Raw genomic sequence first — 20,873 nt, 5'->3', positions numbered from 1 at the left:
AATGTTCGGCTTAACAAAATTATTCCAAGAGCACATGAACGGCTCATCCAGGAGATCACAAAAGAACCCAGAACAACATCTGAAAAACTGCAGTCCTCGCTTGCTTCAATTAAGGTCAGAGTTCAACAATATTCAACAATAAGAAAGTGTGAATATATCATCCACCGGAGAGCTCCAAGGAGAAAACCACTGCTGACCAAAACAACGCAAAGTCTCATCTCACATTTGCCAAAAAACATCTTGATGATCCCCAAGACTTTGGGGAAAATATTCTGTTGACTGATGAGACAAAAGATCTAAGTCACATCTGCATAAAACTAACACAGTATTTTAGTAGTAGTGGTAGTGTGATGGTCTGGGGCTGTTTTGCTGCTTCAGGACCTGGACGACTCACAGTAATTGATGGAACCATGAATTCCGCTGTTTACTAGAAAATCCTGAAGGAGAATGTCCGGCCATCAGTTCTGAATCTCAAGCTCACTTGAGTTATGCGGCAAGCAAATGACCCAAAACACACCAGCAAGTCCGCCTCTGAAAGCCTCAAAAGAAGAAGAAAAAAAAGTGAACATTTTTAAGCGACCTAATCAGAGTCTGGAATAAAACCCATCTGAGATGCTTTGACCTTAAACCATTCATTATCAAACCCGTCAATGTGGCTAAATTAAAACAATTCTGTAAAGAAGACATGACCAAAATTGTGACGTCAAAGATTCATTATCAGAAATGCTTGATTGTAGTTCTTGCTCTTAAGGGTGGCAACACCAGTTATTATGTTTAGGGGGCATTTATGTCTTTACATGGGGTGAGGTAGGCCTGAACATAACGGAAAAAACAAAACAAAACAAAAAACAAAAAAGTGTGAAATAACTCAAAACATGTTTTATATTTTAGATTCTTCAAAACAGCCACCCTTTGCTTTGATTACTGCTTTATCTCGATGAGCTTTCATGTGGTCGTCACCTGTAATGGTTTTCCAACAGTCTTGAAGGAGTTCCCCGAGATGCTGAGCAATTTTGGCCCTTTTTCCTTCACTCTGCGGTCCATCTCATCCCAAACCATCTCGACTGGGTTTAGGTCAGGTGACTGTGGAAGCCAGGCCATCTGGCGCAGCACTCCATCACTCTCCTTCTTGGTCAGACAGCCCTTACATGGCCTGGGGGGGTGTTTGGGGTCAAAAAAAATCATGGTCCAACTAAACACAAACTAGATGGGATGGCATGTCGCTGCAGGATGCCAAAGATCTCAAAATTTGAACTCATCAGACCAAAGCACAGATTTCCACTAATCTGATGTCCATCCCTTGTGTTTCTTGGCCCAAATAAATTTCTTCTGCTTGTTGCTTTTTCTTAGTAGTGGTTTCTTGACCATAAAGGCCTGATTCGAGAAGTCTCCTCTGAACAGCTGATGTATAGGTGTGTCTGCTACTGGAACTCTGTGTGGCATTTATCTGGGCTCTAATCTGAGGTGCTGTTAACTTGCGATTTCTGAGGCTGGTGACTTGGATGAATCTATCCTCAGCAGCAGAGGTGATTCTTCGGCTTCCTTTCCTGGGGCGGGCCTCATGTGAGCCAGTTTCATCATAGCACTTGATGGTTTTTGCAACTGCACTTGGGGAAATAGTCAAAGTTTTGACTATTCAGCTCTTAAAGTAATGATGGACTGTTGTTTCTCTTTACTTAGCTGAGTGGTTAATGTCATATGAATTCTAACAGTTGTCAAATAGGGCTGTTAGCTGTGTACCAACCTGACTTCTGCACAACACAACTGATGGTCCCAACTCCATTAAGAAGGCAAGAAATTCCACAGATGAACCCTGAAAATCATTTCAGGCATTTTAGGTTTCATTGGCCAAGGATTTGCAGTGCTGTCAGCAAAGCAAACGGTGGCTACTTTCAGGAATCAAAAATATAAACATATTTAGAGTTATTTATCATTTTCTTTCTTTGCTACATATTTCCATATATCTTGCTTCATATCTTTGATGTCTTCAGCATGTATCTACAATTTAGAAAGTAGTAAAAATAAAGTAAAACCATTGAATGTGAAGGTGTGGCCTAACCTTTGACTGGTAGTGTAAGGGTTAGTAATTTTCACAAAAACTAAGAAATCAGGAAGGGGACAAATATTTTTTCAAGACAGAGAACCAGTTTAACAATCACTTCCATGAAGTTAAGCACGTCATGGAAAAAGTCACATCGAAAGGAGCCAGCTGAGGTGGCTTGGACATCTGACAAGGATGCCTCCTGGGTGAGGTGTTCCGGGTATGTCCCACCGGGAGGAGGCCCCGGGGCAGACCCAGGACACACTGCAGAGATTATATCTCTCGGCTGGCCTGGGAACGCCTTGGTGCTCCCCCAGACAAGCTGGAGGAGGTGGCTGGAGAGAGGGAGGTCTGGGCTTCTCTGCTTAGGCTGCTGCCCCCGTGAACTGGCCCCCTGGATAAGCGGAAGAAGATGGATGGATGGATGGGAAAAGTCAGTTTTCTGAGTAATACACACAAAAATACCTTCTTAGCAATACTGAGCCTGTTGACTATGAACCGAGACTTTACTCTATGCGTGCTTGTCATATAGCAATTATGGTAAAAAAAAAAAAAAAAAAGATAATGCATGGTTTTTATTAAGTTTTTCACCTGACGAAATTTTGTGAAGTTTTTCTGGTTGTTATTATGCTTTTTGACCACTAGATGCCTGTGCAGTCCACTGATTCTGCAGCTTGCCAGCTCAGAGGAGCAGATTACTGAGGCGTGGTGTGACATTTGCAGTAGTTTTGCTTGCACTCATCTCTAGAAGAATGTGATCACATCTTTTAGTTTTTTCTTCAGCTAGCTGTTGAAAGTGCCATGTCACATTACTGCAACTGTGTCACTTGGAGCTTCACACATTTGCTGGCCTGACGTGTTAGTTTTCCTCACAAGGCAGAAGTAAGAAACCATTGTGCTAGCATGGGTTATTTATTTGCAGGTTCTTCCTCTCCCATTTCTGTTCCTCAAACACACACACACATAGCTACTGCAGTCTTGTGGCAGCGTGCTCATTATTTTCCTTCCTCTTTGTTTTCCTTCTCCTCGGCTCTTCATCCTCTGCCCTTTATGTCCCATTCTTTTTACGTTAATTAATTTCCGGGAACATTCAGTTAGTTTTCTGGGATTTGCTGAGACCAAGCCATCTCTTTGTGTGTCTGCACTTATTTTAGGCTCCACAGGAATGGCTGTTATATAATCACATGGTTCCTCTATTGTCTCCCACTCTATTTATGGTGATAGAACATTTAAAGTGATGACTGTTGACACAGCCTGAATACAGTTTGCACATTTGATCTCCGCATTGTTTCCAATATCGGTTACAGCCATATTGACACAGAGACTAAACATAAGTGTGCAGTTAGTGCATTTGTAGTAGGAAAGTCAGAATTTCAGCTGATGTGTCAGCTTAGAATAAACATCACAGTAGCGGGAGAGGCCAGATTGTTATTCTGTCTGTTACTAGTGACTTTCTGTTTTCTAGAAAATGCCTGTTGGCTACCTCGTGCTGGGCTTGAAATCTGAGCTCTTTTGAGTTGTGTTTGGATTCTGGTGGTGCTTCAGACTCCTTGGCTGAAGCTTTCTGGTCTGTAGCTGTGGCAGCCGTTAAGTATGGGGTGGTCTTTTATCTGGAGACACACACACACATTCACACACACAGCTGCCTCATGCTGATGTTTATTGATGCCGTTTTTAGATAAGTAAAGCACTGGTCCACAAACCTCGATGGTTTGTAAACGGCAAACAAAAGATGTTTGTACTCAGTTCAATGTTATTTTCTGGCTTTTTAAAAAAAAAAAAAAAAAATAGATCTCAACGTATAGTTCTCATTTTATATGTATATTTTTTAGTAGGGGAAGTCATAGGCACCTTTACTTATATAACATGCTTATCCCTGTCTCGCATGCATCTTCAGAGACCCCTCACCACCGATAGAAGGAGCTATTTATAAGGCTTATAAGGTTTAAATATGCAGACTTCCTCTTCTGCACTGAAACACACCTTTGTTTCTATCACGCAAACGTGACGTAAATATCGATCAGTGATCAGGATTACCACTCGTGTAACTTGTGGGAAGATGCTAATCTATTCTCCTAGTAAAACCCAACCCAAGGTAGGACTTTGCTGCTACTCTGTGACTTTTTAAAAAAAAAAAAGTAAAAATGTTGTCTTTCACAAACAAACATTTCACAGGCAAAAAAATAAAATAAACAGATACCAACTCAAAGATAAAAGCACAAGTAGTTCTTCATGCTTGTGAGATGATGTCTTTAGTATGCAGGAACAGTTTTTGTCCTCACTCCAGGCACAATCTTTACCAGAATCAGACTGTAAATAAGCGGGTAGAAAACTCCACCCTTTCTGGTCAAATGTGGAAACTTTGAGCCTGACTGAAGCACGTCTGTGTATTTGCTCCTCGATGGGAACTTGGGAGGAGTTTAGCAGCTCAGCAGACGAACCAAGCCTTGAATTTTCTGGCACCTTAATACAACAAGACTACAGAAATAGGATGTATTATTGTGCTGTCTGTCTGGGTGAACACAAGAAGGTTTTGCTGTTGCAGCAGGTGGTTGAAGGAGTGCAGAAAATCTACAGCAAAAACTGCTGTATGGCTCTTATTAGCCAGTTATACATGGATTTGTCACTGCCCCCTGTTCTGTATGTGTATTGTGAGTGTTTTTCTTCTTTACTGACATCATTTGCTTGAGATTGTCTCTTCATGTGATATATTAATTTACAGACATTGTCAGTAGCTTAACATCTGCAAATTAAGCAACTATGGAGCTCTGTAAGCTTTGTTTTTATAAATTCACACAACTGAGGGGATATTTCTAGACTTCTCTTGTATCTAGAACCACCTAGATCAACTTAAACTATTCTCCAGATGATCTGTTGCTGTGTTTGTCTTGTGTAAAAGTAAATAAAGGACTGATATAGTTGGCAGGATGATAGATTTTCTCAACTTTTAAGAAGTTCCCCTTTTATTGCATGTAATTAAAAAAGCACATTTGAAATCATTGTCCTAGAAGCAAGCCACTTTTGGGTTCTCTCTGTAACACACACACACACACACACACACACACACACACACGTGTATATATATATATATATATATATATATATATATATACAGATATTTTTTTTCTGTTGGTTTTCATGGAAATGTAGTGAATGACTTTTTTGCTGTATTTAGAGGGCTATTTTATTGCTCTGTTGAGAGATTTAAGACCCAATTTTCTCCTTCTAAGTTGCTACACTGGGGTGGGTTTTTTTTACCACCCATTCCTGACTGCGTTGAAGACTTTGGTTTCCTGCCAGTTCAGTGGTCTGAACTGCTACCTCAGACAAATTGAATCCAGCCAGGTATATCTCCTGGGGCTTTCCAACAGAAATGCAGAACTGGTTCCCCTGGTCATGCATGTCTGGCTGCCACTGGATGGGAGAAACAGTTAACTGTTAAACAGTCTACAAAGGAGTGGGGGTGGAGGGGCTTTAAGATCCAGCCCCACATTCCTAACCTCTCTCTGGACTATAAAATGTGGAGCCCCAAACAGCTCTGCTCCTCCTCTACCTCCACTCCCTAGGCCTTCTCCTCCTCCTCCTCCCTCGGTGTGTGTTTTGTGACTCCCTCCTTCTGCTTCAGAGTGGAAGAGCGGCCTGACAGGGACATACCATTCTTCAACCGTGGGGGAAGTCATGTAGAAGCCTAAAGAGAAGCTGCATTCATTCTTTGAGCTGACAGCTCACTGCCTTCCCCCACTGCATTTTCTGTCAGTGAGCTGTTCCGAGGTGGAGGGGAGAGTTTGTAGGGGGTTGAGAGGAGAAGAGAGTGAGCACAGCATTTGATAAACCAGCTGATCAGAGCTGAGGTATTCAGTCACAGAGACAGAGGGAGAGAGAGCGACAGAGAAGAGAGCGTGACTGGAAATAAGAATAAGAAGGGCAGAGAACGCAGCTCAAGTCTTTGTAATTTTGAGATTAGTGATATAGAAGTTGGGTAGTGTAAAAATGTGTAGTTCCCTTCATGGGAAACTGAGAAGTGTGAGAAGTGGGAACCTCTATAGAAAGATGTGAGAGCTGTTGGTTGGGTGGAAACCTGAGGAAGAATCAGAAAAGGATCAGTCAAGTGCTGGAAACCAATCCACGGCTATCGGTGAGAGAGGGTCAGAGGACCCTGCTGGAATAAAGAGTGATGTCTTGGCTCTCACCCGTGTCATGGGCTAAATGGACATGGACGGCAGTGCGCGGGGGAGAGGGAGAGGAGGATGAAGACGGGCAGGAGGCCAGCGAGGAGAGGGAGCAACGTGGAGAGAGAGTAGACGAAGACGAGGAGGAGAGATCTCAAGGCTGCAGGCAAGTGTTGCACTGGAGCCCCCGTGACTACTGATAGTGTGGCTCAAACAGTTTTATTTACCTGCTCGTCGACCTGTCAGGTTGAAGAATCTCTGCTGTTTTAAGGGTTTGATGAAATAGGCCGAGGAAAGGGAGGAGGAGAAAAAATATTGGTGTCATTTTTTATATTTCGCGTGCTGCGTTGTCCTGCAGGGCGGACACATTTGCGGTGTGGCTGTGCTTTCGATTGTCACCACGTTTGAGTGTTTTTCTTAGACTCACTGGCACGTTGTCAGATCTGTACAAGAACGCACACACTCACACTGCACAGGCAGGTAGCTCAATGAGGTAATCATTGCTCAGATCACACAAACACGACAGGCTCCCAAGTTATCAGGTCCTCATGTACCTGCTTTGACACTATGGATACTTACTATTGCTCCAAGTAAACTCACAACTGTTTCCACTCTTGCACACTCAACTAGACACAATATCCTGTCATCGGGTATCAAGTAATCAAATGACAAAATCCATGTTTACTATCCTGTGAAATTAGATTCAACCAGAGCAACAGCAATTCTTACTGCTAGATCTAATCGAATGATGCAATGTTATAAAATCACACATCATTTTATTCTGTTTTAATGTTCATATTCTGATTTAATACATCATTTACAGCTTGGATGTTACAGTTTCATACTTCATACCCCATGATTCTAGCAATGTAACAGGAAATAGTGGGCTGGCTTACTTGCACTTCCTCTTCCTCTATGTATCTTTCACTTTATCTGTATTTCACTCCTTCACCAGTTCAGACAATACTGAGTCTTTCCAAGGCATAATGCAACAGCAGAGGATAATAGCTGGGACAGTGGCACATTTAAGTTGCAATAAAATGTGATTTTTATATTTGATTTTTGTTACTCAGAATCCTCTAGATGTCAAACTTGATTTACATCATGCGTCACTTGTGAAATTGCTCTTCCTTTCAGTGTAGGTTTAAATATGCATTGTCACTTGCAGATATCTTTATATAAGAAAAACATGTACATTTTCAACATTTCATCTCAGCTTTTCTACATGATAAAGAAATGCTGCTGTAGTAAATGAAAGACGTCTGTCAGCACAATTCTTTGGGCATAAATGATAAGAAATGAATGCTTAAAATTTTAGAAAGAAATTCTGGTTGCTTGTTGCCCTGACTGTCCTGTAATTGTGAAAAGGAACAAAGAAAATGTAAAAAAAAAAAAAACGTGAATTTTTCTCTTATTTAATTGTTTATCAATTACTTAATTACTTTGCTGTGTTATGATTTTCCATGGGGGAGTTTTTTATAAGTAAAATTAATTTTAACAATTTGTTTGCCCTCCTTTACATCTCCCAAAGACCGACAATGCACAGTTTTTGTTGGGCCAGTTCTGGTCCCAGGCCTAATGTTTAACACCCCTGCTCTAAATCAATATAGAAATCATTTCCGGGTATTCTGTAGTACTATTAATCCCCAGGTGGTGATGCTACCACCAGGGGGTTGCAAGATGTTGTATTTTCACCTCTTCATGCTTCTAAAAAGTATTTATTTATGTAGCACAAGAGGCGAATTCCACCCTTGGTCTGACCTGGGACCATCTGTACATTATGATACCATGAATCAATATAGTGCATCTGTTTTTTTGTTTTGTTTGGTTTGGTTTTCATTTTTATTTGTCTTTCATTTTTATTTTTGGCAGCAGGAGTTTTTCTGTCTCGTGCTCTCTGTTTTTGTAATATGATCACTTCTGTGCTCCTTTCTAATGTTTTGAATGTTTTAATCTTTCTCTCTCTCATATGTATCTCTCACTGACTACCACAGCTCTGACTCAGAGGGTCATTTTGACACTCCTGAGGCAGCGACTCCTGTCCGCACCCCTCCGACCATCCCAGGAGAGCTGGAGAACAACAACACTGATGCAGACAAAACAGGTGAGGCCAACAGCAGACAGACAGAAATGCGATGATGAGAAGCTGTCCACTGTAACATCTTAATAGCAGTAGCTCTACAATATTCAATATATGAGAAGAAATGCGTGTTCGAGTGCACAACACAAAGCAGTAGCCTCAAGGTTGCCATGGAAACAAGAGTAGATGCTTCACTAAATGCTCAGGTGTCACATTTGTGTTTATCTTCATAGTCAACAAGAGGGACATGTGTTTAGAGTGTGTCAACAAAATAATGTTTTTTTAATGCTAAAATGAACGTTTGTGTGATTGAGTAATGACTTACGATGTGGGGTACAGACAAGCAGTCAAATGCAGAATGCACTTCATTAAACATAATTAAGGTTAATACCTGAAGGTGGCCAAATATGCTCTGCATGCTTGGTATGTAAGCTGGTTTGCAGATGAGGAAGGATTTTGGGTGTGATGAAGCCTTGACTTTGTCCTTTGAATCACCAAAAGGAGGAGCCTGTAGCAGAGTGTGGGAAAGGCCTTTGCTCTGGAATTCAACAGGTTCAACAAAAGCTTCATCTAAAGCCCCGCCCTGCTTTGTAGTAGTCACTGACAGAGGTCAGTATGAAGGGAGCAACTGCACAAAGCAAGCCATGGGCCCAAAGCTATCATGCAGCTTCCTTTTTTTTAAAGTTGATTTTTAGTAGTCCTCATATTTGTGTGGCTGTTGTGGTTTTAGTAGGATTAAGTCCATCCTGTAAAACAGCTCCAACAACATTTTATAAAAGAGTAAGTTGCAAAGGTCAGGAAGTGTGGAGAGAGGTGGGAGTTTCCATTCAAACTGCAAACATCTCTCCCTACAGCTGTTTCTAAGTTTGATCTCGGGCAGGGAGGAGCTGAAGCATCTCTGGAAACATCGTTGAAAGTAAACATGCTAATGCCAGTGTTTGCCTGTGTCCATCCAAAGTCTCCATTACTACATCAGCATCTGCGTGATGACAGTTTATAACTATTTTATGGGTGTGCAACTCACTTTAGATGACGGACCATATAAGCCCAATTTGATCTCAGCGGGGTTAAATGAATCACTATTATATTATAACCTATTAAACTGTTTTCTGTTGACAATGTAACTGAGATGCAATCTCAGGGAAATTTTCTCCACACTGACTCAGTGGGCTTTCTTTATAAGTGTACAGATCACAGTCGATCTACAAGAACCGAAAACCATCACGTGTAGAGAATTTTGGATCTGCATAACAACAGTTTTTAATACTACTGTAGCTTAATATAGTACTTTAATCTTTAGGATTCAAACAGCGTCTATAGATCAATAAAAGTAGGATTAATTAGGATTATGTATTAAGTATTAATGAGGACCTTTTGGTAGTGTGGTTTTGGCCTTCTCCCTTATCTGCAGAGTTAAAGGTGTGGTCACAGTTAGAGATGTGACTGACATCTGCCTGGGGTCACTACAAGTACAGATCACTGCCTATACTATTTAAGGCACATATAACATTTTATCAGATAGATAATTTTCATGTTATTGGTAAAACAGGCAGTGCAGCTTAGTGAGATCTACCTGACATGACAAGCGCCACCAACAGAGTTTATATTTGTACTAAAGGAGTCAAAAGTGACACTTTGGCGACATCCGACTGGAACTGGGTAGAAGTATCGGCAGGCTTTGCTTGTTTCCTGGCAACATAATGTTACATGAACACGGCGAGTATGACAGGCATGCTGAAATATGCTGTGGTCTCAAAATCTTCCCTGGAGCTAATGATTGCGCCATAGCAGCCACCATCACTACTGTCTAAAACACACACAACATGATAAACCACTCCACCTTTTTATTTTTATTTTCATATGCATGAGTTTGTACAAATGTCATGGCCCTCATAGTAACATATTACCATGGCAACAGCAGCAATTGGAACAGTTGGCTGGTGACTAACCTGCTTTCAGAGAGCCAATCAGATATCACTGACATCTGAGCTGGCGTGTTATTAAAGCACAGAACAGCACTGGCAGCAGGAGTGTGTATTAATTTTTAAGACTTGTTTTGGTTTTATGATTAATTCTGGTGTTTTGGGTCTCATTTCTTCCACAGAGTTGGAGCAGGAGGAGAACCTGATAGTGACTGCTCCTATCAGGGATCAGGACACTCTGCTCAGCCACAACATGGGTCAGGATGAGCCTGCAGTCCCCATGGGTGGCCCGCTCGAAATAAACATTCAGACCCTAGAAGAAGAACAAACAGTGAAATTTCCAGCAGATTTGGGCTCTTTGCCTGCTGCTGATTTATCCACAGAGAAGGAAGTGGCTCCATCCTCTGAGTCATCCCAAGTCCCAGCTACTCTTCTAGCAGCTGATCCAGTCCCAGATCTGGCTCCAGCTCTGGGTCCTGCTCTTTCCTCTGAACCAGATTCAATCCTGAGCAGTGAACCTGAAATCCTCTCAGCTCCAGAGCCCCCTGAGGAGAAACCTCCTGCTGAACCAGAGGCACAATACAATGGCCTGTCCAACGAGGCAGAGCCTACTCAAAAGAGTAAAACGAGGAAATCCAAACCTCCGTCTCTGAAAATGAAGTCCTCGCTGAATGACGCTGCTAACACAAACGAGGAAGAAGAGCTTCCTGTCCCTAAGGTCACATATAACTTTGACCTTTTGGATGAGAGCTTTAACCCATTCACCAGCGGCGGATCAAAAATCCAAAACTCTCCCCCACCGTGTGAACCGGGCTCTTTCCCCAGACTCGAGCCGCTCGGAGAGGCCAGCTCAGCAGCACAAGCACACTCGGAAACAACAAATCCATCATCTGAGGTTAAGCCCGTGATGATGGAGTTTGGCCTGGATGAAGGACCAGCCAGCAGGCCTCCTCCAAAGAACCTAGGAGGGAAAAAGACAATCAGTAAACTTGCTACAAAGAAGCAGAAGCCCAAAGGATCCGAGGCTTCCTGCAAACCTGAACCAGAACCCACAGTGTTAGAAACACTTTCACAGCCAGCACCAGAACCAGTCCCCAAGTCTATACCAGAGCCAGTTTCAGAGCCTGATCTGGAAGTTTCTCTTCCAGTTTCAGACTCTTCTACACCTTTGAACTTGGACGATGTTCCTATTCTTAAGACAGGATCATATAACTTTGATCCCAGTCAGTCAGATGACCCAAACTTCAATCCATTTGGTAGCAATAGCAAGGTGAACAACTCTCCAGTGCTTCCTAGAAGCTCCTACAGCTTTGACAATGTTGATGATTCTGTGGACCCTTTTAAACCTTCAAAATCTCTGAGCAATGAGGACACGTCCAATACCTCGTCTCTGCCGGAGAAAAAAGTAAAAGAAGGAGAGAAACAAAAGGCAAGGCAACCTCAGGTGGAGAAGAAAGTGAGGCAGATTCCCAAGAAAAACAAAGAGAGAACAATCAAGTAAGTCTCAAAAACATGAAAACCTTCTTTCTTGCCCCATGAGCTAGAAGCTCTGAGGTCATAACATTATCACCGATACACTGGATATTCACACAGTTCTCAAACATGTTATATTCAGACTCTTAAAGTGCTGTTACAGCTGTAGCCGTTGGACCAGTTTCAGCTTTTCCATGTCTGTCGGCATCTTGTGTTTATTGCCAAACTTTATCTGCTGAGTATTAAAAATGCTGAGCCAAGCACCTCCAGTCGCTCACTTGCTCTCCTTTGTCTCTTGTTCTTTGTTCCCTTATCAAAATCCCTCCTTCACTTGCTTAATCCCTTTCATCCTTCATCTTTCCTCCCCCTCGTCTGTTGTGCAACCCGCAAACTTTTCTGCTTTTGTCCTATTCTATTGGCCTCAGGACATCTGAACAAGTCAAGTTTCTCTGTTTTCTGTTGTAAGTACTGATGCACGTTTCTCTCACGCATGCTTGCTTCGCATTTTACTCTCATCGTGGTATGCGCTGCAACAGGACCGGCTTACAAAGAAGCATGTGAGGGCAATATATGTCTTCCTCACTTTCATTTCACATGTTAGAGATGTAGTATGTTACATCTTGTGAGCTCTCCAGACGTTTAGCAGCACCAGTATGGTTCTACATGTGTGTATGTGCATCACTGGTCTTTCTTTGATATCTGTCTAAACACCAAAGCAGAGAAATGCTCACAGCTCAATGGTTGTGGAAACAGTGTGTGTTAATTAAAGTGTCACAGCACGTTTAGTCTATAGATTGTAACTTCTTGCATTATTTTTTTGTGCTTGTTTTGTAGGAATTCCTGTAAAGTAGAGAAATACGATGAAAGCCAGTCCTTGGTCCTTGACGTGTGTAATCAGGTAATATAAGTGTTTGTGAGGATGTGAGGATGTGTGTATGTGTGTGCGACTGCTTCACCTTACTGCAGTGACACCGCAATGTTCATTATTCAGCAGCTCTGTCCACCATCACCTCTGAACACACACACAGTGAGAGCGAGAGACAGAGAAGCATCAGCAGTGTCTCCAGCTCTGCAGTACTGTCTTGGCATGCTGACAAAATTGTGACTTATCACTCTGCAGTCAACATATTAGTCTCCTGCTTCCACATGTCCTCAGCAGCAACACCTTCATCATCCTCAGGAGAAATCCTGAAGATATGGCGTCACTACAGAATACTTAACTTACTTTAACAATATTGTGAAGACCTTCATGGTTATCTCAGTGGAACTGCTTGCTGCTGACCTAAAATATACCGTGTAAAAAATGCCCATGGAACGGGCTAGGATCTGTTCCTTTGTACAAGGAGGAATGGGTGGAGAAGTGCCAGAGTCCTGTGAAAATCACCTCCATCATGATGATGTTTCTGACCAAACGATCAGTAATGTGGCATGGCTTCAGGCCCCTAAGAGCAGTCAGAGTACTGTTAACTGGCTAACGCGTGGAGGTCTCTGTTAACCCCCACGTTGGCCCTCTGTAGCTCTCCTCATGTAAGAGCCCTTCTCCTGATAACACCTCCACACACTTAAGACTGTGCTAGAGGACACAGCAAACCTTCCTTCTGGACTACCCGTGGCACCCGAATAAACTGCAGGTATTGTTTCACAGTACTGGTAGTGAGAAGGACAAAAAGCAAAATAACTAAAATAAAATACAAATACATGGTAATGTGCTTTGTTTTAGTATCTATTAGTTTTATGAAAAACTTGCCTGATGTCTGTGAGTCAATCAGTATCTCTACTAACTTTCCTAAATCTTCCCTCTGATATGCACACTCTATAAACTAATTACAAGTAAACTACTAAAGTGAATACTGAAACTATTAAAAACTAAACTAAAACTAAACATTTTCAAACAATAAAAGCTAAATGGAAATAAGCAAATCAACTCTGGAAACTAAAGTGAAACTTAAGAGCGAATTAAAAGCAAAAAGTCAAAGAGAAAATTTACAAAATCTAATGAGAAAATGCAAAACTACAACAATTCTGACCTATGACTCATTAAAGCATAAAAATGCACCTGATCCGGTAGATGAACCAGTGTTGTGTCTATGCATAACAGAAAACTTTGTTACTAGCAGTCTTTCACAAAAAAATGTAATTTGTTCTCATTTCTTTAGCTGAATCTACAAAAAATGCCAAAGATACCACAGTTCAATAAGCATGATAATATACTGATTAAATAACATTTTGGCACCAACACAGTGTATCCCAACAACCAATTACCCCCAAACTGGACAAATGGAGAACAAAAGAAAAGGTAGCTGCCCTAAAAAACTATCTACAGCAGATGAACGATCTTAAAAAAAACAGCAAGACTCCAGCAAAGACCTGACACAGGAACCGAGAGATGCATCTGACGCTTCAGTTGATCAACCTACAGTTCACTGAATCCTCGTTAGAAATGGACTCAGCACAAGGGTGGCTGCCAAGAAGCTGGGAAACAGGGAGAAAGGCTGAGGCATGATTGAGTGATGAATCCAAATGTGACATTTTTGGTCTGAATAGTTATCAATCATTATGCTGGAGGCATAGTCAGGACTTTTGCACAGTACTAGTGCCTAAAGTAATATTTTGTGCCCACGCATTCACCAACAGTGCCTTTAGGCTGTGTGTGTGTGTGTGTGTGTGTGTTGGGAAGGGGAAGGGCTTCAGAATCTCATAAATAGAATAAATTCCACTGTGATGCAGGATATATGTACAGATACCTCGCTCTCTCATGTCCAGGATGAGGATGAAGTGGTGGTACAGACCCCAGAAATCACTCAGAGAGTTCATCATGCCACCGATGAGGAGAAGCTGGCCTCCACTTGTATCATGGGACAGACAACAGACAGCCAGCAGGAGAGAGAGGAGCCAGAATGCAATAAAGCACCTGTAAAAAAGCAGCTAAGCAGTGACAGAGCTATAATGGATGGTAAGCTCTACAGTGACATTTGTATAAGACATGGCCTATTTCTGTTTAGAAGTATGAGTATTTAAGTATTTAAGACGGTAATATAGAGTGAACGGAGGCTTTGCTTGGATAGAACTTGGCTAAAAGTTAAGGTAACGTCTGAGGACAATGTTTTTAAGTCAAAAAGCACAATATCTTAGATTTTCTTTTAAATCAGCCTCAGTGGAAAGGATGCTTACACAGCAAGTTCTATTAATAAAACTGATAAGACGATGTGAACGAGGAAGGTGATGCGGTTACATAATTTTCTCAACAACTACTGCGTCACGCTTAAGGGAGGGAAAGAAAAATGTACCAGGCATGCTCAGCAGTATTCTGTCCTGGATAAAAGAAATGTATAAATACTACACTGGGCAGTATTTATACTGCTCCCCACAGTTGTGCATAAGGACCAGCCATGCAGTCTTTTCAATAAAAAAAATAATAAAAAAAAAAGCACAGAACTAGACAAATAGTAAGTATGAACTCTTTACTTCATGTGCATTTGATTGTTTTTAAAATCTGTGATATGGATAGTTACAGTAGTTTTTCTCATTGAGTTATGTGTTTGATCTTCTCAAAGGTTCTGAGACAAAGGTTGCAGACCAGCTGGAGGAGAAGGACAGCTTCGGTCTGAAAGATGATATAGTAAGTGGACTATAGGAACAATAGCAAGGGGGTATAAATATTTTAGCATGACAGGATTGTTTTGCATTGTCAGCTGTTCTTCAGGTTAGCAATAACAGGTCCAACTATTTCAGTTTTTAATGCTCTCATTCATAGCTATTTCTGCTCAATGAATCACAATATTTGTCTAAGATAACATCACTTGCACCTTAAGGCCAAACCAGATTTTGTAATATTTATTGTAGTGTAGCTACTTGCCTCAAAACAGCCTCAAACAATATGTTTCCTTCCACAGAGTGCGATGTCCACAACAACAAAACTGACCTGCAATGAGGGCCCTGACACAGCAGCCCTGTCCCAGGACAGCGTGCCTCTGAGCGAGATGGACAAAGCTGCAGTGCTAACCCTGATCAGAGAAGAGGTATGAGAAAGGGCCGGTTGTTATTATGCTTAACTGTTTATTTGAGATCATAGCTGGGTTTTTAATTTTATGTCTCTCCTGTCTAAACAGATCATCGTTAAAGAGATTGAGGTCAATGAATGGAAGAGAAAATATGAAGAAAGCCGAGCAGAGGTTATGGAAATGAGGTACGAGGCATTTGTTTGTCTGAGTGCTCCTGTCTATGTTATATTAAACACAACTGAACATGTGAAAACAAAGCTGACAGTAACTGCTTTGGGTTTTTATTCTGACAGGAAAATAGTTGCAGAATATGAGAAAACAGTCGCACAGATGATCGGTAAGTTGCTGCCACCTAGTGGTGATTTTGCTCTCCATGAATTTGTTATTATGCACTACGTTACTGCTCCAATAACTGTGTGACTTCTTCAAACAAACCCCCAAATCAGATGTACATTTTGTTTCTCTGATCTATGTGGATATTTATACAAAAAGGAAACCATTATGTATCCATTACACGTTCTTTTGCGCAACCGCCATCAGACTATTAAATTCATAATGTACATCATAGCAGATGCATGGATGCAGTGCAACAGCTGAGCACACTTCAGCCGTGCATTTTATTTTGTATATGTTTTTTTTAACATTCTATGCATATAATCTACACGTGTAATACCAGCCTACTGTGTAATAGACAGTCTAATAGACTGCAGTCTTTTTAATTTGTTTTTAACAGCCTATAGGTAATATGTAAGGCTGTATTACAGTTACAGTGTGGTGGAACAGAACAGCACAGTCAGTGCCTTTACTCTTTTTTGGGGGGTTTTGCCTTATTGGTCAACAGCTATTATTATTATTATTATTAATCTTGTATTTATCAGTTACTTCAGAAAAAACACAGCATTGTCATAAAACATTATTTCTACACTGTCTATTCTGCATTTTTAATGTGCACTCATGTGTTATTGCATTACACTGTTTTGTCTCACAGCTGTTGTGTGTTTTTAGCCCTTATTTTATACTCTGGCTCATTTATTTACAGAGGATGAGCAGCAGCAGAAGACCCTGTCATGTAGTAAGTCAGTGAGACAGCTGACCTTAGAGAGAGATCAGGCCCTGGCTGACCTCAACTCAGTGGAGCGCTCCTTTGCTGACCTCTTCAGGCGGTATGAGAACATGAAGGGAGTCTTGGAGGGCTTTAAGAAGGTCAGTAGAGTCTCAGTATGAATCACATGAGAAGCTGTGTGGGCCACCTTCGCATAACTTGACTAGACCTGTTTTACATGTGTCTCTCCAGAACGAGGAGGTGCTAAAGAAGTGTGCTCAAGACTACCTGATGCGGATCAAGCAAGAGGAGCAGCGATATCAAACCCTCAAAATCCACGCTGAGGAGAAACTCGACAAGTAAGTCTGCAATTTAGGCTTCCAAGATTTCTATTCAAAAACTGACTCCTGAAATTCCATTTACATTTCAAAGCTAGGCGTCATTTCTCATTCTGACATTGTCTGACATCGTTTCTTCTGTAACAGGGCTAATGAGGACATAGCCCAGGTACGTGCCAAGGCAAACGGTGAGAGTGTGGCCCTAAACGCAAGCCTGAGAAAGGAGCAGATGAAGGTGGAGTCACTTGAAAGAGCTGTCCTTCAGAAGGTAGGATAAGAGCAAATTTAATTAAAGTGATCTGACTGTGTTTAACTGTGTTAGTGATGGAAAATTGTGCTGAAAAACCTAGGTAATTAAGACTGAAAGCTCTACTGGGTCTTGTCTGTGTGCTGAACACACTTTTCATTTTCTTCTGCAAAAAGATGTCAAACAAGACGAGTTTAAGCATCAGTGTCTGACTATTGAATGAACTGCTGTGTGCAGTCATTTTTCCTGGAAGTTAAACAATTAGCAGTTTTTAGTCACTGCTTCACGCAAAACCTCATGTTTCCTGTCACTTCTTTTTTGTTTGGGTTTATCTTCAAGATAGTGAAAGAGATGATTTCCTGTTTTCCTTATTTTACTTCTATAAATAGAACACAGTCCAGCAGAATAGTGATTTTAAATGCACTTCATTTACAATGATCTGAACTGCCCACTAGAGGGCAATGTTCTGTTTACTTAAAGCAAAATCGTCAAAAGAAGGACAAACTGCAGAGTCCCACTAACTCCATAAATTCTGAATGGCTTAAATGTTTAAGTTTTAGCACATTTAACTCTATTTTTTTCTGTCCTTTACAGAATCAAGAGATTGAAGAGCTCACCAAGATCTGTGATGAACTGATCGCCAAACTGGGAACAGAATAGGACGCCTTTCATCAAACTCTGTGGCTCTTAATTGCTTCCTCTTCAGCTCCAGATTTTTCTCACAACAACATGTGCTTTAAATCTTTTACATGATCATAGATCAGGCACATTGCAACTTTCATTGCTTGTTTGTTTAAATATACAGTATATTACTGAAGGACAGTATGGTTGCACTTGCTCATTTTCTCCTTTCAGACTGAAATACGATGAGAGTACAACTATTGTTGCATTAATCATGTCAGGACCATTGAAGAAGCACACAATTATAACAGGATGTAATGTTGTTGTTTTTTTTAAAAATAAGTCACTCAATGATTTGTAAACCTTTGCTTCAGGATTTACAGTAAAGTATCATTTTACGTTTCTGGGATTTACCCATTTTCAAGTGTCGTCTCATCACGTCTCGTCTCATAAGGATTTTCCACCCTCATTTTACACTGCACGTGTGCAGGAACTAAGGGAAAATATGACGCTGGCAGGGATGCATGCACGTTTTCTTTGCACCAGAGCACATTTATACTGCAATTAACTGCGTTAATAATACAATCCATGTGCTGAGTGCCTAAATGGATCATTTTGTATAGTTTTCAGGTCGTTTATCTCAGCTTAAGTAAGTTGCCTTTCAGTCTGTATTTCTTATTTCACAGGTTTACACAGTGTGTCCTTCAGTTATACGTGGGTTTACATTAAGCCGTTTTTGAATCTTGGGGATTGTTAAATATGAAGAGCACTTCAAAAGAATCAAATATTAAATCCAAGTTTTTAATCACTTTGATGATACTTTGACTTTAATATAGTAAAACCTGCTTTTATTATGCTGTAGTATAAAACCATGTGGCATGTTTCATTTTCGACTGCTCTGCGTTTGAGTGTGGAAAAGTTACCAGTTGCCATAAAAATGATTTGGGGTTGTGTCCATATTTTATTTATGAGCCAAAACATTGCTTGTGCCTTTTGAGAGAAAACAAAAGAAAGACAAACAGGTTTATTTTTTTTCTTTGTGCAGTTGTTTCCAAGCTGTTTGCAAAGAGTACTGTAGTCAGTGTATTTCTTGTATGATTGAACTGCAGTCAGTTGCAGTGGATTTGCGGTTTCAGTGCTATCACCTTCAGCAATAGATCAGCGAGGCCTGTCGGGTTCATTGTACATCTTTTGCTGTATCAATATTTTCTGGTCTGATTTCACTTGAATAAGCACACGAGTGCATTTTTGGTCCGAAGTGTATAAAAGACACATTTTGTACAGTAGCCTTCATTACATCAGCACAATCAATTGCCAAATGTCACAGCAAAATGAAGTGGGTTTCAGTGTGACCTCATGTCCCGTCGTGGTGGTGTTAACATTAGTTGGAAGGTGCTTTTAAAATTCACAGTTATAGTACATTTTATACTTTATAAAAAGAGTATTCATAATTGTGTTGCTAATGTTTGTAAAATGAAAGAATTACGTATACTCAGATTGTATGTCAACTGTTATATTTTGTGCATTCCTTAATAAATGGTTAAGATTTAATAATATGCCACTCTCCTTCTTGGTGACAATCATTTAAGCTCATTTAAATCATCAGCTTCTGTTGTAGCAATAAATAAATGAAAACAGAGGCAAGCTAAATAGGAGTCATTGCCTACTACTTACATTAAATGAACTGCTGATTTTTACTGCTTACTGCAATTTGGATTATCCAATTAACCTATCCCAAGCTACATGTCTTTGGACGGTGGGAGGAAGCCGGAGGGAACCCACGCAAACACCACACAGAAAGACTCCGGCCTGATGGTGGAATTGAACTCAGTACCTGCTTGCTGTGCGGCAACAGTGCTAACTACTGTGCCACCATGCTGCCCTAATTTCAACAACAAATTGATTTAGATGTGTAGACTACCAAAAAAAAACTTCAGTCACCTATGTTAAATGTGGTTTAATAGTTATGTCTTCAGTCTGCTTTAACATCCCCATGTTATGTAGCAGCTTGAATGAAAATACAGCCTGCTTCCTGTTCCTCTGGGCTAGAGTGGGGCTGTCAATCATTTACATGTAACAGAATCTGTGGAAAGCAGGTCATTGTTACCCAATAATCACTAATTTTGCTTGTTTGGCTTTGTCTTCATTAAATCCCAGTTTCCCACTTGAGCTGTTAGAAACATTAGGACTTTGCCAAATGTTGCTACGGATGCCATCTGATTCACTGTAGAAACACAGTATTTCTCCTAGTGAAGCAGTTATGAGGTTACTGGTTTTGTGGGATCAATTAAGATCGAGTGTCACACTAGTTAATTTCAAAATTAGGCTAATTTCTATCTGGAGTCTGGGTTTTTAGATAGCAGAGAGAAGAAGAGAGGATTTGTGCAACTTTTTTTGATCAACATACTATAATTTTTAGTATCTGACACCTGATGATGACTGATATGAAGACTTGCTTGTTATTCTGAATTACACTTCTTGCACAGGCCAACAGTACATATCAAGCTGGCCTGTTCCAAGCCTGGCACTTCAGTCTTTTTTACTACACATTCTTTCCACATGATGGTGTCCTTAACACCAGTGTGCTGGGATACCCTCATGGTTAAGGCACATACCAAATAACCAAAATGTTCCAGGTGTGAAAGAGCTTGCTTGACATGTCATTTTCCTCTATTTTAAGTCAGTCAGCCTCTATTTCCACACTGTCCTGTCTAATCAAGGTAAAAAAAAAATATTTGGAAAGCCCAGTAGAAGCAGAAACTCAGCACCACCCCCTTTATTCTAATTGACCAGCCATTTCACTTTCTCGCACTCAAGATCATTATTGTATAGTGGACAACACCAGATGTGTTCAACAGCGAAAAATAGGAGGAAATCATCATCATTATCAGTTATATGTCCCTTTATTGACAGTTTTCTGCTTTTCTCTTACTTTGGCG

At 40.8% G+C, this 20,873-nt stretch overlaps 1 protein-coding gene across 5 annotated transcripts in view; it reads left to right on the top strand.

Moving 5' to 3' along the window:
- Positions 1 to 19,490, top strand: part of tacc1 (transforming, acidic coiled-coil containing protein 1) — a 31,300-nt gene extending 11,810 nt beyond the window's left edge. The window contains exons 1-14 of one of the 5 annotated variants that reach the window (XM_084927922.1): positions 5,679 to 6,376; positions 8,205 to 8,314; positions 10,395 to 11,709; positions 12,111 to 12,146; positions 12,520 to 12,583; positions 14,413 to 14,638; positions 15,240 to 15,304; positions 15,579 to 15,704; positions 15,795 to 15,871; positions 15,980 to 16,023; positions 16,726 to 16,889; positions 16,981 to 17,087; positions 17,214 to 17,334; positions 17,908 to 19,490. In XM_084927922.1, the coding sequence (XP_084784048.1) occupies positions 6,216 to 6,376; positions 8,205 to 8,314; positions 10,395 to 11,709; positions 12,111 to 12,146; positions 12,520 to 12,583; positions 14,413 to 14,638; positions 15,240 to 15,304; positions 15,579 to 15,704; positions 15,795 to 15,871; positions 15,980 to 16,023; positions 16,726 to 16,889; positions 16,981 to 17,087; positions 17,214 to 17,334; positions 17,908 to 17,973 (2,682 nt within the window). In that variant the 5' untranslated portion in view covers positions 5,679 to 6,215 and the 3' untranslated portion in view covers positions 17,974 to 19,490. Of the gene's footprint in view, positions 1 to 5,678; positions 6,377 to 8,204; positions 8,315 to 10,394; positions 11,710 to 12,110; positions 12,147 to 12,519; positions 12,584 to 14,412; positions 14,639 to 15,239; positions 15,305 to 15,578; positions 15,705 to 15,794; positions 15,872 to 15,979; positions 16,024 to 16,725; positions 16,890 to 16,980; positions 17,088 to 17,213; positions 17,335 to 17,907 lie in introns of those variants that run through there. The other 4 variants (XM_084927923.1, XM_084927926.1, XM_084927924.1 and 1 more) reach the window with 4 other exon arrangements.
- The last annotated feature ends 1,383 nt before the right edge of the window (positions 19,491 to 20,873 follow it).

Source organism: Perissodus microlepis, chromosome 5, assembly GCF_051167445.1.
Source record: "Perissodus microlepis isolate ML-2025 ecotype Zambia chromosome 5, ASM5116744v1, whole genome shotgun sequence".
In the NCBI taxonomy this organism is placed as follows: Eukaryota; Metazoa; Chordata; class Actinopteri; order Cichliformes; family Cichlidae; genus Perissodus; species Perissodus microlepis.
Note: the sequence above shows the minus strand (reverse complement) of the source record. Positions and strands in the feature narration are given on the sequence as shown.